Source organism: Candoia aspera, chromosome 1 (genome assembly GCF_035149785.1).
Source record: "Candoia aspera isolate rCanAsp1 chromosome 1, rCanAsp1.hap2, whole genome shotgun sequence".
In the NCBI taxonomy this organism is placed as follows: domain Eukaryota; kingdom Metazoa; phylum Chordata; class Lepidosauria; order Squamata; family Boidae; genus Candoia; species Candoia aspera.
In genome coordinates, this window is record NC_086153.1 from 312,763,629 (window position 1) to 312,783,756 (window position 20,128).

General features: G+C 40.8%; 1 protein-coding gene across 1 annotated transcript; it reads right to left on the reverse strand.

Annotated features, from left to right (window-relative positions):
- Nucleotides 1–12,928: 12,928 nt before the first annotated feature.
- On the reverse strand, nt 12,929–19,576 carry HSP90AA1 (heat shock protein 90 alpha family class A member 1). Its single transcript, XM_063290336.1, has 11 exons — nt 19,418–19,576; nt 17,982–18,140; nt 17,530–17,896; nt 17,063–17,196; nt 16,386–16,694; nt 15,940–16,105; nt 15,356–15,546; nt 15,130–15,277; nt 14,441–14,709; nt 13,724–14,057; nt 12,929–13,614 (listed from the first exon to the last, which is right to left on the reverse strand). The coding sequence occupies exons 2-11, from the start codon at nt 18,138–18,140 to the stop codon at nt 13,505–13,507; spliced, it is 2,187 nt and encodes a 728-aa protein (XP_063146406.1). The 5' UTR covers nt 19,418–19,576; the 3' UTR covers nt 12,929–13,504.
- Between the last annotated feature and the right edge of the window lie 552 nt (nt 19,577–20,128).

A 20,128-nucleotide genomic window follows, 5' to 3' on the forward strand; every position in this document is an offset into this window, starting at 1 on the left:
ACAAAGGGACATAGAGAAGATACTTAAGAATAAAAGGAAGGAGCTAAAGCTAGAAAAATGTTTTCTTTCTTCCATTGTTCTACCCACCCCATATTGTCACTGTTCTTCTATTACATGTAATATTAACAAATAGCCATTTTCTACCTCAAGCCTGGGTGGCACGGAGTTTTTTTTGCCGTAGTGTTTCCCCAACCCGATCTAGAATTGGCATCCCCTTTGACTTCCTGATCGTTGTTTCATCATGCATCACAATGTCACCGTCAGATCCTGCTAGCAGAGGCTGGGGCAAAGGAGCTACCACAGGATTCGATGATAGTCCTGTAGATTCTGAAAACTCAACATCCATGAGCAAGGAGTGATCAGGTATCAGCCCTGCTGCATCCGTAAAAGTTCCCAACCCTTTGGAAAGTTCTGAGGTCCGTGAATATCTTTGGGGCAGATTCATCATCATGTCTGTATGAAAACTTTCATTTGCTGTTTGGAGATCATTGGTGGGTTCCATATCAATGTCGTTGTGACTTTCTGTTGATGGGAGCCATGCTGCAGGCAGTGGTAGGGAATTTATGTCCTCTATTTTCAATTCCTCTATCAGATCAGTGACAGAAAAATGAGCACTTTGATGCCCAGAGTACTTAGAAAAGTTTGTGCTATAATCAAGATGAATTGACAGTTCTTCCCAAAATCTGCCACCAGAATCTGAAAGCTATTAGAACAAAGCAGCATTAGATATTATCATATAAATATTCAACCAGAAGGATGAAGGGAGGGGAGAAAGAGGCATCTAAAACATTCCAGTAATCAGAGGTTCAAAAAGAATGTATTTCCATAATATTTTCTGATATGTATTTAGGAGTGGGAGGAACAGCTCAGCAGACTTCCTTTACCCTACCAGTGTGCCTACGGAAGAATTGTGACTTTCTGCTGCCATTTACAACATATTCTCCACCAGCCAATGAATGCCTAGTAAATCAACTAATAGGAAAAGCTAGTGATGTTACTTGCAACTCTGCGTCTTGCATTATTTAATCAAAACTAAAATAGGGCCACAAGTTGCCTATTGCTCCTTTAGAGTTTGATTAGAAGACAGATATCTATTTGTATGGTAGGCAAATCATATTTAGTAGTTGCTGTGCATTTTATGTTATTCAGAGTCATCCATCTACATCCTCCAAGAAACAATGATAGATGACAAAGGAGAAGACAACGGGTACATGACTTAGTTGATTCTGATTCTGCTCTCAGTGGCCTTTTAACCTTGGTATCCTCCTGGACTCAAGCAGGATAGCAGCTAATTTAGGACTGTCATAGTGTCTGGATATAGCTGGATGGTGGCAATAAATGGAACTGTAACAAAATTGAGGCCTTGTGGGCAGATAATTCCCAATTAATAAAAAACCAGGAATTTGCCTGTTCTAAATGGAATTCCACTCCCTCAGAAAGAACAAGTATATAGTTTGGGATTGTTCCTATAGTCATCATTGTCATGGAGACCTAAGTGACCTCTGTGACAAGAAGCACCTATTCCCAGTTCAGCTGGTATATCAGCAGCATGTTTTAGTGGACAAGGAAAGCTTTGCTATTGTTTATGCACTTGTAACCTCACATTTGGAAGTTACTCATACTTTGTATGAGGCTGAAATAGTGCTTGGTCCAGAAGCTTGGCTTGTGCAGAAATTGACCCAGGCTGCTGAATGTGTAGTTTTCATTGCACATCTCGCACAAGTGTTGAAGCAATGCATTGACTGCCTACTAGCTATGGAGTCAGGTTCAATGTTCTCCATTTGGCATGTAGGGATTAAACCTAGAGTAGAATAAGTACCAAATAATCTTCCATTATAAACCTGGACAATTCGGATACTTAGCAAAAAATACTTGTGCCATCACTTACAAACCGGCACCTTGCAGTTATTCTCAATTGGGCCACCTGTCCTCTGGAATGCTGTCTCCCCTGATAGTCATGAGGCCCCAGTTATTATTGTTGTGTTTTAAAAGTAGGTATGAGCTTCAATGTTTTCATAGAAGATGTGATATAAAAGTATATTAAGCAGATTATAACAAACCTGTTATGTGAACCAGCATTATTATTTTCTCATATTGCAACAGGGCTGAAGCCATAGATGTGTAGTACAAGCCATGCTTTTCAACTTGTTCCGACCCTTCAGATGCCCATCAGGAGACTGAGAGGCAATGTTGGATCTAAAGAGGTCTCCCCCACCTTGTGCCACTGAGATGTGTTTGTTCATAACTCCCATAATTCTGGGACAACCCAATCAAGGACTAGCTGGGGATTACTGTCACACAAGATTTATCAACATCTGTATCTTTCTAGTATAACCAGCCTTATACCCTTTTCCCCCTCACCCAACAAGCAAATACCCTCAAGTACCTTGTGGGTCCAGTTCGTCCTTCTTTTCCGCAGTTTCATGGATCCAGTTGTGGCAATGACATCGAACGCCCCCCTGGTGCAGTTTCTTCTCTTCCACTGTTGACCTGCAAAGAACCAGAAGGGAAATGTTTTGGTCATTGTATTATTATGGTTGTGCAAAGAGATTATCTTTGTCTTTAGCCTAGGAAGTTCTTTAACAAGAGCACCAAGGTAAGATGTTACTTGCTTGCATTTTAATGGCCAACAGCTGTGTTGTTTTTTTTTATTACAACTAGTTGCTACATTTTGGACTAGAGAAGGTGCTTCCAAGCTAGCCATTTCTTCTAGAATTGTCATACTTCGTTCACTTGCTTTTGACAGAGGATCCAGAGAAGCATGAACTCCTGCAGAGAGGGCACTTCGTGCAGTGATATGCAGAAGATTTTGCTTCATACAGCTGCACATGCAATGGAGTCTCCCTCCATTGACATGCCTGTTATCTAGAGGGACTGAGCAAAGTGCGTGGTGTTGATGGACGGATCTACCTGACACAGCCTTGCTCCCATTTTTTTCAGCAAACCTCTTTAAATAGGGCCTGAGTAGAATTCTTTCCAAATGTAAAGACTAGTGCTAATATTTCTAAAGTTTTCTCCATGTTGTATTTTTTTCATCTTGATTTAGAGTCAATTGGGAGGTACAATGGAACTATGAACAAGTGTCATAAAAGTGCTGTTAAGGCTGTTCAGGCTTTTGAATGTGCTTTGACTTTGATTTTACTGCTTTCCATTGATCTATCAAGAGAAGAGTTAGTAATTTCCCTTTCAATAATGGTAGGTATTTCTTTTCTTGCAAAGGATAGGATGGGGATTTCCTCTAATTCTTTTTATTTTCCTTTTTTTAAACTGAGATAGCTTTTATAATGAACAAGGAGAGAGGAAGAGCAAACATGGGGAGAACTTAGTTTCCATTCTACAGATATCCATTTTATATACTCATCCCATTTTACAGATGGCCAGGTAGACCCATGAACATCGAACACCATGATATATATTGCAGACTTCCTCAACCTAATGCTCTTGAGTTACAACTTCCAGAATTCCACTCAACATAAAGTATAGATGCTGCAACCCTGCTACATCTGTAAGGTATCAGGACAGAAATATTTGATAACACATTTGTTCCTGGTTCTAACAAGCTACCTAGAACAGGAAGTGCTGAAACAGCCCCAGCTCAGAGAGAGTAGAGCCATGCAACAGCAATCCCTTTTCTCTGACAGACCACAGGAAGCTTGATTGGGTGGGAATCTGGCCTGCTGCCTTTGCCACATCATCAGAGTCTCTTCTGATAACCAGCAATGAACAGTAAGGACCTTGGGTTGCAAACCTACCTCCAAATTCAGAAACCTGCTGCATTTGCCTCTACATTGCATTTCTCATCCTTGGAATTGTCTCTTGTGTTACCACCTTTTTACTGGTTTCTTGTTTTGACACCATGTAAATATCTTTCTCTGAAAAGTAACTCACTCAGTTTAAGCCCAATATACTTTGAGGTTTGGTTACCTTTCACTACAAAGCTAAGGGTCCAAACTGGCATCTTGTTTTCAGTACTTTCTTGCATGAAACTAAACTACCACATTCTCAGTGCAGTCAAATTTTCCTACCAGCGATTCTGACAAAATGCAATCATGCTGTCAAAAGTGGCCATTTTTAGAACATCAGCTTCAGCCACTTTCTGCAGTGAGGTCTGGTATCCCATCAGCCACTGCACCAGGGCAATATAGTACTGTCAAGGCTTTGTTACCTGACTTGCCACTTCCTCATTGTCCAGGCAGGGAGCAATGGGCATGTTCTAGCCATTACAACCTATCTGTGTGAGGGAGAAGATATTGGCAGTGAGTGCAGTCCATGAAGAAGCTTGCTGTTTCACCTGGTTTTCCTCTCCTCCTTTTCTTGGAGGATTAGTACTTAGTACACCATGTTAACTAATGGGTTGTAGTTTTTTCTAAGCCAGTGTTTCCCAACCTCAGCAAGTGTCTGATGTGTGGACTTCAGAATTCCCCCAGCCAGCATAAGTTCACATGTCTTAAAGTTGCCAAGGTTGAGAAGCGCTGTTCTAAACTGATGGAGTTAATTCAACCTTGTGCATAATTAAGGCTCATTGTAACTCCAGGGTACGGATCAGTTGCCCTTTTTGGTGAACCTAGGAAAAAACAAGCCTCCCATTGATCCAGTTAAGCATTTGTGGGAACAAGGACACTCTCAGATCCCCCCGATCAAAGGTTTCACAAGAAACCCTTATCGGAGCATCTCCCATCATTTCCTTCTCCAAGGAACGGAATCCGTGTCGCCAGATGGGAGGGGGTGTGAAGTTGGAGTGTGAAGTGGTTTATTATGGCTATGGAGCACATCAAGGACGCGGGGTTGAGATATGCCAGGAATACCATCTGGATGGGAGGGGGAGTGACATGGTTTCATGGGAAAGGGGACTAACTAAGGGAATGTAGTTTTAAGTTAGGTTTGAGTGGGAAATCTTTATTCGCAGCTTCCTTCTGCACCATTCATTACACTTCATTAAAACAATTAAAGGAATCCCAGCCTCCTGACTGTGATTGTGTGAATGCTCGAATGATCAGGTGCTGACAGACACAGAATAGCAACAACTGAACTTGCATTGGAGAAAAGCTCTGTTAACGAAAATATTTATGAAAAAAAAATGGGGAAGTGGAAGAATTAATGCCACAGCATCCTTTTCAAAGCCACTGCATTATGACATATGCACATAACCGCATCCCAGTCAATGTGCAATATATCTCATTTTCAAATTTTACAGCTCATTTGTTTAGGGCATGTAAGTGACCTTGCAGAGGCATCAGGCATTACAGCAGGGAGAGGGTCAGGGTTGGAGGAGAATTTTAAAGGAAGTTTGATATAATTCAGGAGACTTCAGGACGAACAGTCCAGGGGCAAATCAGGCTTCGTGTCAATAGACCAGACTCATTCCTGACAAGCCAGAGTTTGTTCAGACTGAGACTTTTGAACAGAGATGCTCAAGTTTTTTCTGATTCAAGAGCCATACTGGCCTTTAAATGGTATGTCAGAGGGTGGCCTCTCATGAATGAAATTATCACAAGTCCTAAACTGACTTAATTTTGTTTATGTTGAAGGTAGAATAAAATCAAATTTAGTTAATATGATTACTTTCTAGGCATATATTTAATAATTTTCTCCTTTTGTCACACTAAACTTTGCAATTTGCTAAGGCATTGTATGAGTCTCTGGAGCCCAGCTGTTTCGATGTCGACTTGGGACCTTAATTTGTGCGACTTCTCTGCTTTATAGTCAGGTGTAACCTTATCAGCCACTTTTGCCAGGAAAAATAACAGCTCTTCAGAATGGGGGTTTCAGAAGTGGAAGGTGTTTTCTTGCCTGTGCTGCTGAGCAACTGTGGTGATGCGGAGAATAAGATGCTCCTGGTGTGGGATCTTCAGGTGGAAAGTAGGTGTGCGTTCCAGCTGGATCCCTCAGCAGGTGCACTTTGTCAGTTGGATCCTACAGCTTTCGTCCCTCTTAGAGAATCTCTTTTAACCAATTTACTCACCACAAGGTATTCTCCTATTGTGTTGTAACTACAGTTCCAAGAATGGAAACATACGCTGGAGAGGAATTCTAGGAGCTATAGTCTCAACACAGCTGGAGAAGAAAAGTTGGGGAAAGCTTCAACTGGTAAACAATAAAGCAACATTATTATATGTATATCTCCAAATCCCAGCTTTGTCCGAACTATTCATATTAAGAAGGACCAGCTCATGGTTACCCATCAACACATCTCATGTTTTGTTTCAGACACATCCTAGGATCATACTACAAGGTTCCAAGCTCCATTCAAGCCTTGGCCCAACACTAGAGGTAAAGGTAAAGGTTTCCCTTGACGTAAAGTCCAGTCGTGTCCGACTCTAGGGGGCGGTGCTCATCTCCGTTTCAAAGCCTTGGAGCCGGCGTTGTCCATAGGACACTTCCGGGTCATGTGGCCAGCATGACAACTCGGAACGCCGTTACCTTCCCGCCGAAGCGGTACCAATTAATCTACTCACATTTGCATGTTTTCGAACTGCTTGGTGTGCAGGAGCTGGGACGAGCAACGGGAGCTCACCCCGCCGCGCGGTTTCGAACCGCCGACCTTCCGATCGACAGCTCAGCGGTTTAACCCGCAGCGCCACCACGTCGCTTCAGAGGTATATTGTGGCAAAATAAATATTTGCATATTTCTATGTGATGGTATTTTAGCATGTTTTCTGCCTAGGTTCACAAACAACAGCCCAATGTATAGAACTGACAATTATTGAAATGTTATATAATAAAGCTGAAAAATATACAAACCTACTTGATGTGCCACATGACCTGTTTTTTCTTGGAGTCCATCTGGCAGCATATGGAGGATATCCTGTTCCAGAATAATTAGATCATAAAACTCGTAAGAACATCTTAGAGTTTAAGACAAACCTGTCTGATCTGTTCCTGCCTAATACTACTCTGGAACCTTGCAACAATGTACTGTACGTGAATTGCTTGCAAAGTGCCATACAAATAATAGAACCACTGAGTTGAAATGGATCTATTATTTCCATATTTTTCCAAAAGACTACACATCCCATCAAAAGAACTAACAATATATACAAAATTAACTGCCTGGATTGCAACCAGCACTACATAGGACAAACAGAGTGCCAGGTGCATCAAAGAATGAAGGAATACAAAACGGCAATAAAGAACCAGGATTGCAAATACCTAACAGCCAGCATGCCTTCACACAAACAGCAGGAGAGCCAGAGAATTCCTGGAAGCCTGGCATTCAAATAAAGGGCTAAGAACAGATCAATGTAGCTGGCTGTGACCTACCACCCAGTCAAGTGCCTGATCCAAATGTAATAAGTCAGGGTGGACCAATCAAAATAAAGTTGACTCCATTCCCAGACACCAATCAATCAACACCCCTAGGACACTTCCAATCACCAATCAACCCCCAGGAGTTCAAACCTTACACAGACTACAATTACTGCAAGGCCACCCTGATTTCTGATCAGTTGTGCTGAGAAAACCTCCCCAGGATGTTAAGCAAGCCATCTGCAAACAACCTGATTGATGCCAAGACCTGGAACCCAACCACAAGGTATGTGCTGTTGTACGTATCTATACTTTTATTAATTGGCTGATCCTAATAAAATAAAAACATAAATGCTTAAAAATGCTACTTAAAGGGGCTATTGAAGGCCTGTGATTGGATCTCTTTATATTGTTTGATAATTCATTAAGTTCTGGCCTGTGCATGTTCACAGCACACCACAACCTCCCCACATAATGTATTCCCCTGTCAAACTGCTCACACAGTTAAGAATGTTTTCCTAACATTGGGCTGGAATCTGCCTTAGTAAAGATTAACATGATGCATCTCTGTTGTGCATGTACTGGCTCAGAAGTGTTCTCTGATGTATGAGAGAAGAGGGCATATGCACTTTGTGTATTAAAGTGTACAGAAAGGTTTTATGGTATTTTGCGTTGCCAAATATCTAGCTGAGTGCCTTTTATTTTTTCATTAAAATAAAATACGAAATGAAACTTGCACAAAAACTTGTCACGTGTTCGAACAGTTTGAACATTAAAACAATTTTAACCAATTAAACCATGTAATTCTTGTTATAAAAGAATGTCATGGAATCATCACCATAATTTTTAGCTTTCCAATTGTTGTACCATCTGCATCCTAGACTCTGAATCTTACTCCCCTTTAGATTAATAGATAATTAATCGATAAGCAAATATTGGGTGTAGCTGAAAATGTCACTATGGAACTTTCAAAGAAAGTCTCCGTTCCCCAGACTTTCCCCCCGGGTTCCTTTAGCCTTCAGGCCTCAGAGAAGCAGCATCCATTACCTTAAGGTTGGCATCAGAGTGTGATCTTGTCCTAGATTCCATTGTGCATTTCTACTTTGGAGAAAGAACCAACAACCTGGTTAATGGCTAATTATGAACAAGCTTTTCTAAGACTGAAGAGTTGCCAAACTACTGTAAACCATCTTTTTAAAATATCATTTGACTGATTTTTGTTATTTTTAGAGAAGAGTTTTGTTACAATATATTTCTTACAGTGCAAAACTATTGTTACCTTTTATTAACAGAAGGTAACAGATTTTTTTTTTAATATTTCCACAATCTGGTATTCAGCAGGGTGTTCCCTCAGAACACAAATTATTTACAAGTATCATGGTGGTTGACAAAGTTCTCTCCCATCAATTTCTATACTCCATTTTAAAGGAATTATAACATCTGTAATGTTGCGTACATTACCCATGTTTTTTATCCTAATTCAGGAGAGGCCCATCACACGCTAGGGGAGCCCAGCTCCCATCAACCTCAGATACCATAAACCGTGGTCAGGATGATAAAAGCTGGACAGCTACAGGCTGTTTACTATTTCTGCCTATAAATCTGGAAAATGATGTATACTTGCTACAGCTGGTGGTAGTCAGTTCTACACATTAATTGGTCATGAAATGAAGGAATCTTCTCTTTTGCCTGTCCGATATCTATTCTACTGGTTAACACAGACCAAACTGGATAGTATGGCAATTTTGTTAACACATTGGGATTGTGTCCGCCCTCAGCCACGGGCCCAAGGAAAATAGGCCTCTTTCTCTAGGAAGCTGCCACTCATCCTCTCAAGAGAGAGGCTGTTTATTCCCAGGCCGATCCATATCTTAAGGGGTGGGGTTTTTCTTAGGAAGTGAATTTAACTCCTGATCCACAGGTCTGCGTTTTTACCAGCAGCGGCTTTCCAGGATTTTAATGGATACTTTCCCAGTAGGGTCTAGAACTGCCTGCACTGCCCCCAAAGCAGATGTGTTACCACTAAGCTGTTTCTCCTCCTTTCTATGGAGAAGGCATAGGATAATTATGGGCAGACATAATTATTTGTCTGGAAGTAATACAGAGAAGTCTTAATATCAAATGAATTATTGTTGAGACTAGCTTTCCATTGCCCAGTTGCTCCTTCAGGAGCATAAAGGATAAAGGAGGCTTAGGATTCATCTCTGTTGAGCTCCTCCCATCCTGCTATCTGCCGCTTCCAGCCTACCTTCTTTTGTGGGGAGAGAGAAGAAAAGATTCAGCACTCAATTTCCTTCTCCCAAATCTGAACCCTAATAAATACTTCCCACTTTGTTTTTATTCCTTTTTCGAAGGCTGTTCATTGAGATCTGAACTTTCCAGATAATTTTATGTGGCTGTGAGCCTTCGAGTCAGTGTTGGCTTCTGACGAATGCCTGGACATGTCCTTGCAGTTTTTTTGGAAGTGGTTTGCCATTGCCTTCTTCCTAGGTCTGGTAGAGAGTGACTGGCCCAAGGCCACCCAGCTGGCTTTGTGCCTAAGGTGAAACTAGAACTCACGGTTCCCAGTTTCTAGCCTGGTGCCTTAACCACTACACCAAACTGGCTCTCTCCCAGATAATACTGTATATTAATATAAATAATATTAATTGGTAACAATAACAGTAAGCTACATTTGTTTTATAAAGTTTGCAACAAAAGTCTTTTTTCTACAGTCTGAAACACAGAGTGAAAAAAATTAATATCTAAGGGGGAAATTTAAGGACAGGAAAAAAGGCTGTTTACCATGAATTTGTCTCTGAGTCCCTCCACACAGTCTGGACACTTGGTAAAATCCATCACAGCTGAAGTCTAAAACAAAGTTAGTAGAAGAAAGCCTTGCTGAAGGAAGACCTTCTACCAGATTCCTACGTCCAAAGTGGTGGTGATTTCTATACCCTTGGCATGTTCTCATCCACTATTGTACATATTGAGAAGTGGCAAACCACTGAAATGAGTGGCTGTGTTATCTACTTGTGCCTTTCTTACCCCTAGGAGGGGTTTGGAGAAGCCAAACGCCTGGGAGGGTTTTTAAAGCTAATGTTACTGTCACCTATTGTGACTCAATACAGAGCCTGCCGCAAAATAGCTGGTAGGCCCTGAGCTGGTCCTATTTCCTAATTGTGTAGAGGGGGTAAAAGCAGAAAAGCTCTTCCTCTCCATTTTTCATGGAGCCTGATCATACTCAGGAAAGAAAGTAACTGGCAAAGGGTGTAGGCACGAGAGTGACAAGAAAAGCAAGTTGGAGCAGAGTAGCAGCCGATGGGGGGAATGATAAGCACCTCGCTGCTGTGGTTTCCAGACTTCACTTTATGTACTCCCAAAACTTTTTTGGGTGTGTGAGAAAGGAGGTTGGCTATCAAGAGTAATGCCTAGTTTCCACTAACACTCAAAAAATGTTTGCAGAAAATAAAGCAAAATCGCCTTTTAGACTGAGTTAGCCTACCTCACATCTACCTATTAACGGTGAACAGTAGGCCAACATAATCACATCAGAATCATTACAACTAGAGTGAGCCTACCTTTCAGTTAACTTTATTACCCTCAAAATACAAGCCAATGTGTCTAACATGCAAGACAATCAGGTATCTAACTGCAAACAACATACCTAACATCAAGACAATTAGTTCCATTCCATGCTTGTTACTATAGCAGCATACTTTGTGGAACATTCTCTATTATGACATCACTGCCTTATCAATATGAGGTTACCTTCATAGGAGTATCAGTATTTTGTTACAAAACCATTTGAAATATGCTAACAAAAATACGGAGTATGGCTCAGTGCAAGCAGTTCTAACTATGCCCTCTGAATATTTCTCATTTCCCCCATCCACCCGACTAAGCCTTAACAGAAATGCCAAGGCAATACAAGTTATGCTGTGTATCCTTGAGCTAAACCAAACCCTTAGCTTTCAGGTCAGAATGCACTTATAATTTTCAGTATTACGCCTGCACCTCAGCCATTTTAGAGGACACTCCAGTTCCCCAAAGATTATGTCCACGTGAAGCAGGAGGGGGTGAACTGGTAGATACATTCCAACCCTCAGTAAAAAAAAAAACAAAAAAAACAGGTCACCTTGATGAATTTTGAGCTATTTACTAGGAGAGTCCCTGAAGCGATACAGTTGCAAATTTCTGCCATCTAGCAATGAAGCCATTTGGGAGCACAATCCTCCTTAGGACCTTGATGAAGCATGTTAACAGTGAAAACCGCAGTTACTATTTTATTGCATTTCTGATTGCATTCCAATCAGAGACTTTAATGATGGTTCCTGGCCAGGGATTTGGTTAGTTAAATATAGACGAGGTCAACCCTTTCAAATTCAGTTGGTTTCTGCTTATTGTCACATAGTCCCAGGGAAAGACTAGTTTAGAAAACAGACTGGAAAGGAACCACCAGAAATGTGGAATGCATGGTAGACTTGTGAAAAAGCAGAAAGAAAATATTGGATACAAATACATATAATGGAGAATTTTAAAAATTAAAAGTTAGATGAAACCACAATTTTTTTTTTTACTTAATGGGTAGCCAATTAAAAATTATGCACAGAAGATTGACTTTATGTAGTTAACTGCAGTTAAGCTACTGTATGTGCAAAGATGGAAAAATGCTTTAACCACAATGGATTGGACTGTGAAGATGACAGAACTAGCAGAAATGGCAAAATTGACCCATTTGATTAGGAGTTATGTACTTTCTTAGAAGACTGGAAACCCTTGTTTTTTTGCTGACGTTAAAAATGACTTGATTTCTGAAATCAAGTCATTTTTATTGACTGAAATGAACTGTATGATGTAACCTAGGTGGGGAAGGAGTGACTTGTAACTTTTCTAAATAAGATCAAAATTTGTTTTAAGTATTTTATCTAGTTTTTTCTCAATTTCATTCTCTATACTTTTTTTCATGCTAATATTTCATCTGTTTACATTGCCCTAGGGATTGAAGTCTCCTTACTCTGCCAGTAACCAGTTTTTACCATTGTGAAGTTTTAGTTGTTGGCTTCTTTGCTGAGGTTTCCAGAGTTGCATTAAGATGGACTACAGGAAGCACTTTTTAGGAGGCCTATATTAGTCTACAGTGGCAAAAAATCAGGAGACTGGTAGCACCTTTTCCAACTAACAAATTTTATTTGGAAAATAAAAGGAAGCACAGGAACTTTTTTTCATTGGTTGCTGCAAGGTTAAATATTTGACTCCAGGACAAAAGAAGGGGGGAGGGGTAGCTTGCCCCATACTGCCATTGTTCCTTACATTTAAGCATTTTTAACTTGCCTACTCCAAAATATTTTTCCGTTGTGACCAGATCCTCACTTCTACCCTTTAGATTATGTAATAGTCCCTAAACACAAAACATTTCCTTTAGGGGTCTATAAAGAAAAACAGCAAAGCAAGAACCAACATAGATTTACAGTACTGCCTGTATCCATTTTGAGATGCCTGAAGTATTTTTAGAATTCTTCCCTTATTTTCTGAGAAGCAAATTCTGAAGATTCTAGTATTGCGTTAAGTGCAAGCTACTTATCTCCTGCGCTTATAAAACATATCCCCTCAACTGAGATGCAGCTTCTTAGACCTAATAAAAGCGCTATTTATATTCAGTTCATCTCTTATTTAATACATATACAGTAATTTGTCTCACAAGTTCATTCTGAACACTTTTATTTCTAGATAGTTCCAGAGTAGAACTGTACATGCAAAACTGCATTAGTCACAATACATTTACAGTAGATTCTATTCTATGTTTAAGAGTGGAATTTAGAATCCTTTTTACAGTATAAAAAAACTAAACAGCAACAGGTTGGAATTCTGATGTTAAATATCCCAATCTTCTGTTCCAATACCTAGTCACTAAGTACTGTATGATACAGGTGTTCAATTGTTAAACTTCAGAGATTTAACATTTGCAGAACTGTATTTCCCACTCGCTCTTTCTCTGTCCACCAGCATAAAATCCTGCCATTAACTACCCAAATAATATTCCTTACTCGCCAATGTACAAGGGTTATACATCAAGGACACTCCCTCAATAGCATCCCACATTACCTAAAAATGCAAATGTAACAAAAATAAAAGAATAACATCTTCAAAAATAAATATAAAGAGGGAATGCAGACAAGTGTCATGAGTTTTTCAGCAGGTTAACATTCATAATATACAAAACATAACTTATTCAAAACCAAGGACAAAGGGAATATCCACATTTCTAATAATTGGGTATTTAATCGACTTCTTCCATTCGTGAAGTGTCATCATCTCCTTCCAGTGGTGGCATCTCTTCAGCAACTGCTGGGCTTGTTTCTTCTGTAGCAGCATCATCTTCATCTATGCCTGCATAAAGTTAACACAATTAATTACTACTTTCCCCATGGAAGTATCACCCAGCAGACTCTTTTGTGAAAAAGATACTTCCTACTTTTATTCATTAAGATTAACTTACCCAGACCAAGTTTTATCATTCTATAGATACGGTTGGCATGTGTCTGAGGATCCTCTAGACTGAAGCCGGAAGACAAAAGTGCCGTCTCATACAGAAGGATGACCAGATCCTTCACTGACTTATCGTTCTTGTCCGCTTCTGCCTTCTGTCGCAGTGTTTCAATAATAGAGTGGTCCGGATTTATCTCCAAATGTTTCTTTGCAGCCATATAACCCATTGTGGAGTTGTCCCTGAGTGCCTGTGCCTTCATGATCCTCTCCATGTTTGCAGTCCAGCCATATGTACTGGTTACAATACAGCATGGAGAAGTAACCAATCGGTTGGAAACTACAACCTGCAAGAATTACCGAATATTTAAACAGAGAAAAACCCACCACTGGAGATCATGCAGCAATCAGTCATCTTAATACATAGCTATTCCAGTAAATGATTCATGTTGAGACACCCTAAAAAAGCTAAAACTGGACAATCTAGCCAGAAATATATGCTTGGTCTACAGCAATACTGTAGAAGCTTCATACTATATATTAAGAAAATATTGAAGCGTATATATGTTGCATTCATGAAGGCTACAATCATCCCCATCTCCTTTTAAAAAGGTGTTTTGTTCCAACTTTGAAAAACTCAGTTGCTACTTGACTAAACTGAATAAAGGGGCTGTCAGCAAAAACCTCTATTACCTTACAGCAGGGGCTTAAGTACACAAAGGTTGTTTACCTTCTCTACTTTTTTTTCAAGTATATCTTTCATGATCTTGCAGAGACTTTCAAACTTGGCTTTCTTCTCCTCCTGTTTCTTTTTCTCTTCTTCATCTTCAGGAAGCTCCAGACCTTCTTTTGTTACTGACACTAAAGTCTTCCCCTCAAATTCTTTCAACTGCTGTACACAATATTCATCAATAGGTTCAATCATATAGATTACTTCCAAGCCATGCTTACGAAGTCGTTCCACAAAAGCAGAATTAGCGACCTGATCTTTCGTTTCACCTAGAAGAAAAATCTACCTTCAGCAAAGTTCAACAGAACTTATATCATCTTTAACTGGAATCTGCTAACTCATGAACATGCCTGACAACCAAGACCATGGTAACACAAGCATAGACGCTTGTAGTTGAGAAAAAAACCTCTATTAAAACAGATAGCCCGTTTAGCAACCACAGTTGGGACCAGCAAATCAGTTGTTAAGCAAAGCAGTTGCTAAGTGAAACCGTGACTCTGCTTATGGTCTTACTTCAGCTTTCTTTTGCTTTACAGACCTGTGAAGATTATAAATGTGAGGATTGGCTGTAAAGTTATTTCATCATGGTCATAACTACAAATGGCTGCTAAACAAGGCAGCCACTAAATGAGGACCACCCATTCTGATCCCAATTTAAGTAGAAACCAGATATTTGAAATTATATTCACCAGTAATGTAGTAGACGTGTTTCTGATTTTCCTTCATTCGAGTGCAGTAATCCTTTAGTGACACCATCTCATCCCCAGATGCAGAAGTGTAGTATCTTAACAACTCTGATAGCTTTTTGCGGTTTTGGGAATCTTCATGAATGCCAAGCTGAAAGAAAGTTCCATTTTTGTGAGCTGTATGCAAACATTATGACAAAATTGAAGTAAGTATTTCAAACCAGCAAACCTTAATGTTTTTGGAAAACTGCTCATAGAACTTCTTGTAGTTCTCTTTATCTTCTGCCAGCTCAGTAAAGAGTTCTAAACATTTCTTGACCAAGTTCTTTCGAATCACTTTCAAGATTTTGCTCTGCTGAAGCATTTCACGTGAGATATTTAGAGGCAAGTCTTCTGAATCAACAACACCTCTCATGAAGTCTGTGAAGATTAAATTATAACCATGTTTTTATTTCTCATAGCAGCCTAGAAAATCTCTTAAGATATACAGCACATAAAGTTAAAAAGCTTATGAGCTTAATGTAGGACAAGTTACTCTAAAGCAATTATAATAAATTGGAATCTTTTCTGCTTTCAGATAAAAATGTTCCTGCCCTTATTCCATTTGTCATCTTCCCAACAGTTTCATGCTTCCTCCTTCTAGGAAGAGGATACTGGCTAAATTTAAGAAGGGCTTTATGAGTTGATTTTTCAAATAGCTGCTGCACTTATAGATTAACTGTGACTTAACAGGCACTCTACCTTAAGTATAAAAAGTAACTTTTTTCTATCTTGTAGCAACCTGCAAACTTTAGCATGTGAAAAGCTACTTACTCAAATATTCAGGGATTAACTCTTCACAGTTGTCCATGATAAACACTCTGCGTACATATAACTTGATGTTATTCTTTTTCTTTCTGTTTTCAAATAAGTCAAAAGGAGCACGCCTTGGAACAAACAAGAGTGCCCTGAATTCAAGCTGCCCTTCCACAGAAAAGTGCTGCGAAAATAAGGAGATGAATTAGCAAAACATACTTAGAACGGAATGACATCACCACCAGTCAGTGTATAGAAACACCAAAGGACTCAATTATTTGAAACTTTAAAGTAACAGTGTCAGATAGGAAGCCTTCCTGTGCATTTATTTTTGAACAATGAGGACCATTTGCCTATTGAAAATCTAAACAAGCACTTTAAAATAACTAAGAGTTAATATGCTTTAAACAAACCACTTATTTTGATATACCACCAGCTTGTCTGTTCGGGATAAATAATCTTACTTTGACTGCTAAATGATCTTCCCAGTCATTAGTCAAACTCTTGTAGAATTCACCATATTCCTCGTTAGTAATATCATCTGGATTTCTGGTCCAAATTGGTTTGGTCTTGTTCAGCTCTTCTTGATCAATGTACTTCTCCTTGATCTTCTTTTTCTTCTTCTTGTCACCATCCTTCTTTTCCTCTTCTTCATCAGAACCAACATCTTCAATCTCTGGTTTATCTTCAGCCTTTTCTTCTTTTTCTTCTTTCTCTTCCTCTTTTTCTTCTGCCTCATCATCACTCACCTCTTTGTCACGCTCCTTTTCTACCTGTTAAGTAGATGAAAATAGAAAAAGCTTAAAATTCTGTGATCCCAATATGGAGCAAATTGAAGAAACAGTCCTTTGAAAAATAATCCATCAATAAATACAAGCAAGGCAAGGTTATGCATAATCTTCAGGACAATCCTTTATTCGCTATATCACACTATGAATTTAATTTGCTTCTAGTATTGCTCTGAATTAACCCTAACCTGAAAGTAGCACAATTATCTAATTGCTCAAGTAAGTTTAAGGCCTGTGTACTAATACAGTTAATTTGAAATTATCACCACCACCCTTCAAAGCATTTCTTCATTTAGGCAAATACTAATTTATACAGAGTTCAAATACTATTTTGTTCAGAACAAGTTACTTACAAACAGCGTTATTGGATATCCAATGAACTGAGAATGTTTCTTCACTATTTCCTTAATTCGTCTTTCTTCCAAGTACTCAGTCTGGTCTTCTTTCAGATGCAGAATAACCTTTGTACCACGACCTAGAGGCTCACCTGTAAAATAAATTACAGACTAAACTGCTTTTGCTCTAAAAGCTCCAAGAATCAACATTTTAATATTCAGGACAGATACTAATCTAGGCTATAGCAATAGTAAAAAATATCTGGTCTTCAATAATATGCTATTCATAGAACTATTGTTTCAATATATGCAATAAGCAGATTTTCTATTAAATCTGAAAGATCAAGCAGTTACTGCGAGATAATTCATTTCCCCATTATTTAACACTTTCAAACCTGACCTGACCTAATAGCTGTAGTTCTGATTCTTCCCTTAACGTTAATTCTCAATTAGAAGTAAAGTCTTTTATGAAAGTTGTAGCTTACCATTGTCCAATCTGACAGTAAACGATCCACCAGCTGAAGACTCCCATGCATACTGTTCATCGTCATTGTGCTTGGTGATCACTGTCACTTTCTCAGCAACCAAGTACGCTGAATAGAAGCCAACACCAAACTGACCAATCATAGAAATATCTGCTCCAGCCTGCAAGGCCTCCATAAAAGCCTTGGTGCCAGACTTGGCAATGGTACCAAGGTTATTCACTAGGTCAGCTTTGGTCATCCCAATGCCAGTATCCACAATGGTCAGGGTACGATCATGTTTGTTAGGAATAAGGTTTATCTTCAACTCCTTCCCAGAATCCAATTTGCTTGGGTCTGTCAAACTTTCATACCGGATTTTGTCAAGAGCCTGCAAAACATAACACAGCCGTTTCAATACAAAGAACAAAATAGTAAAGTAAGCATTATTCTAGATCCTTCAAAGACGTACTTACATCAGAGGAATTAGAGATCAACTCCCTGAGAAAGATTTCCTTATTGGAATAAAAGGTATTGATAATCAGAGACATCAACTGAGCAATTTCTGCCTGGAAGGCAAAGGTCTCCACCTCCTCCTCCATTGGTTGATCCTGTGTCTGTACTTCCTCTGGCATCTGTCAAAAGGAAAAGAAAAAAATTAAATAGAAAAATCTGAAAATAACCAGAAATTAACAAGCAAGCAACTTAAAGTCCCTGGGCAAACTCACCTTAATTACCAAAACTGAATTCCTAACATTCTGAGAATAACATCTTGCACTGTGCAAAATAAAACTATTAGAAGCTCAGTATTTCTCATGTAGATTTAAAGGCAAGTAAAATGGTTTCAAGGTCTGAAAAATTTAGTTTCAGCACCTGCTTCGATAGAAATGAAGTGTGTGTTGAGCACACATTTACGATTATGCCTATTGAACTCAAACATTTGAGTAGGTAAGACATGGACTAAGATTGGAGTTTTTACACCTTATTGGCAAGGTAAGAGCATTTACCTACGTTGGAAATGGCACAAAAGTGAAATAAGAAACGCATTATGCTTTCAGTCAAGTGTACCCTGCCAGCATGGGAAATGTCCGGTCGCTTGGTTAACCCACCGCAAAGCAAGCTGAATGCACAAGCGAGAACCCTGAAGACTCTACAGCCAATCTCTGCGCCACCTGCTGGCGATCGAGCTGAACAAGAAATAATTCTAGAAATTGCTAGAGCCTTCCTGCTCCCACACATGCGTTTGCCCCCCCTCAACTCCCTCCCCTCCACCCATGCGCCCAGGAGCCAATTCTCTCGTCGCCGCGGAGGCTAGTCGGGCGCGCGCCGCCGAAACTCGGAGAGCGGCTCGTCTCCCTCGGCGCCCGCTTTCTCCTCCTCCCTCGCTCGCGGGCCACTGTCCCGGCCTCCCCTCCCCCGCCTCCTTCCCAGCCGAGAACATTCGTCTTCCTCCCCTCGGCGGCCATGCAAGCTCTTCCATTCATTCTGTCGCGTATTGCTTCTCCTTGCTAATCCGACCGAAGGCGAAACCACCTTCGCTTCCTTTGTACGCAAATCCTGTGGGGAAAGGAGCACGGCCGCCACGCACACCCGTTCACATTTTTTTAAGTAACTCGTCTAAGTCTGTCGTATTCCGCGACCGCCTCACTCCTTCGCCCAATCCTCCCCCCATCGCTGCTCCGTGAGGCGTATGACCGATCTCCTTACGCCCCGCCAACCGGCCGCTCTGTCCCTCCCTGCAAGTGTCACTCTTCTGTTTCCGATCAGGTTAAGGCCCAAAGAAAATCGGGCGTCCTTGGGGTCTCGCCGCCCCGGTCTTCCCCCCCGCCCTATTGAGGAAAGGACACTCCATTTCTTGAGGGAAAAACTTGGATTTAGCGCACACCTCTGTCACAAGCGGCCCTGTCCTCACCTTGACGGCGTGAAATCACCAGCTGCACGACCGTTCGCCGAAAGAATTCACGCGACTCCAACCGCTCAGAACCTGCACTGCGCGGCGCTCCCGCCTCCCGCTTGCTTTATATACCCGCGCCGCCGCCTCTTTCCAGAACCATCGGGAACGTTCACTGACAGAGAAGGGAGGGGGGCGGAGACAAGGCGGAGATTCATCCGAACTTTCTCCAGCAAGAGAAGAGGGAGGAGCCAAACTGAAAAGGGGAAAAAAAGAACAGAGGTGGGGTCTTGGCGACAGCGTGCGCATGCGCCAGTTCAATTTCTTAGTCTTTTGCGCTTCCTTTATGCCAATACTGAACTGTCAGGGTCTCGACCTCTCGCCTTCTAACGACTTAGTGGGCATCGGTCGACCGCGAGATCTGCCGTGCGAGCGCTCGCTTCCTCACCGCCGTTCGGAGGTGCTTGGAAGGACAGCGCATGCGTGAATGCTAACCGCTTGCGCGCTTTCCTCTATGGTGGCGCCCTTGCCATTGGCGCCTGTTCAAGGCGGGAGGCTTGGGGGAAAGAAACTCGGCAAGTTGGCATCATCACTGCAGCTCAGTACAAGCGCGGGGCGGAGCTTTAGTGTCGCTCTGCCCTAGCTGGCCCCGCCCATGCCCCTGAAGAAGTTCGTTGGACGCCAGTGGGTGGGGGAGAAGCGATAGATTTTTTTTCCACCCTGCCCTTCCTG

Coding starts and splice junctions, on each gene's coding strand:
- HSP90AA1 (XM_063290336.1), bottom strand. CDS start 18,140: ATGCCAGAGGAAGTACAGACACAGGATCAACCAATGGAGGAGGAGGTG. Junction 17,197..17,529: donor TACTGTCAGATTGGACAATG/GTAAGCTACAAC, acceptor TTTATTTTACAG/GTGAGCCTCTAGGTCGTGGT. Junction 13,615..13,723: donor AATGATAAAACTTGGTCTGG/GTAAGTTAATCT, acceptor AACTTTATGCAG/GCATAGATGAAGATGATGCT.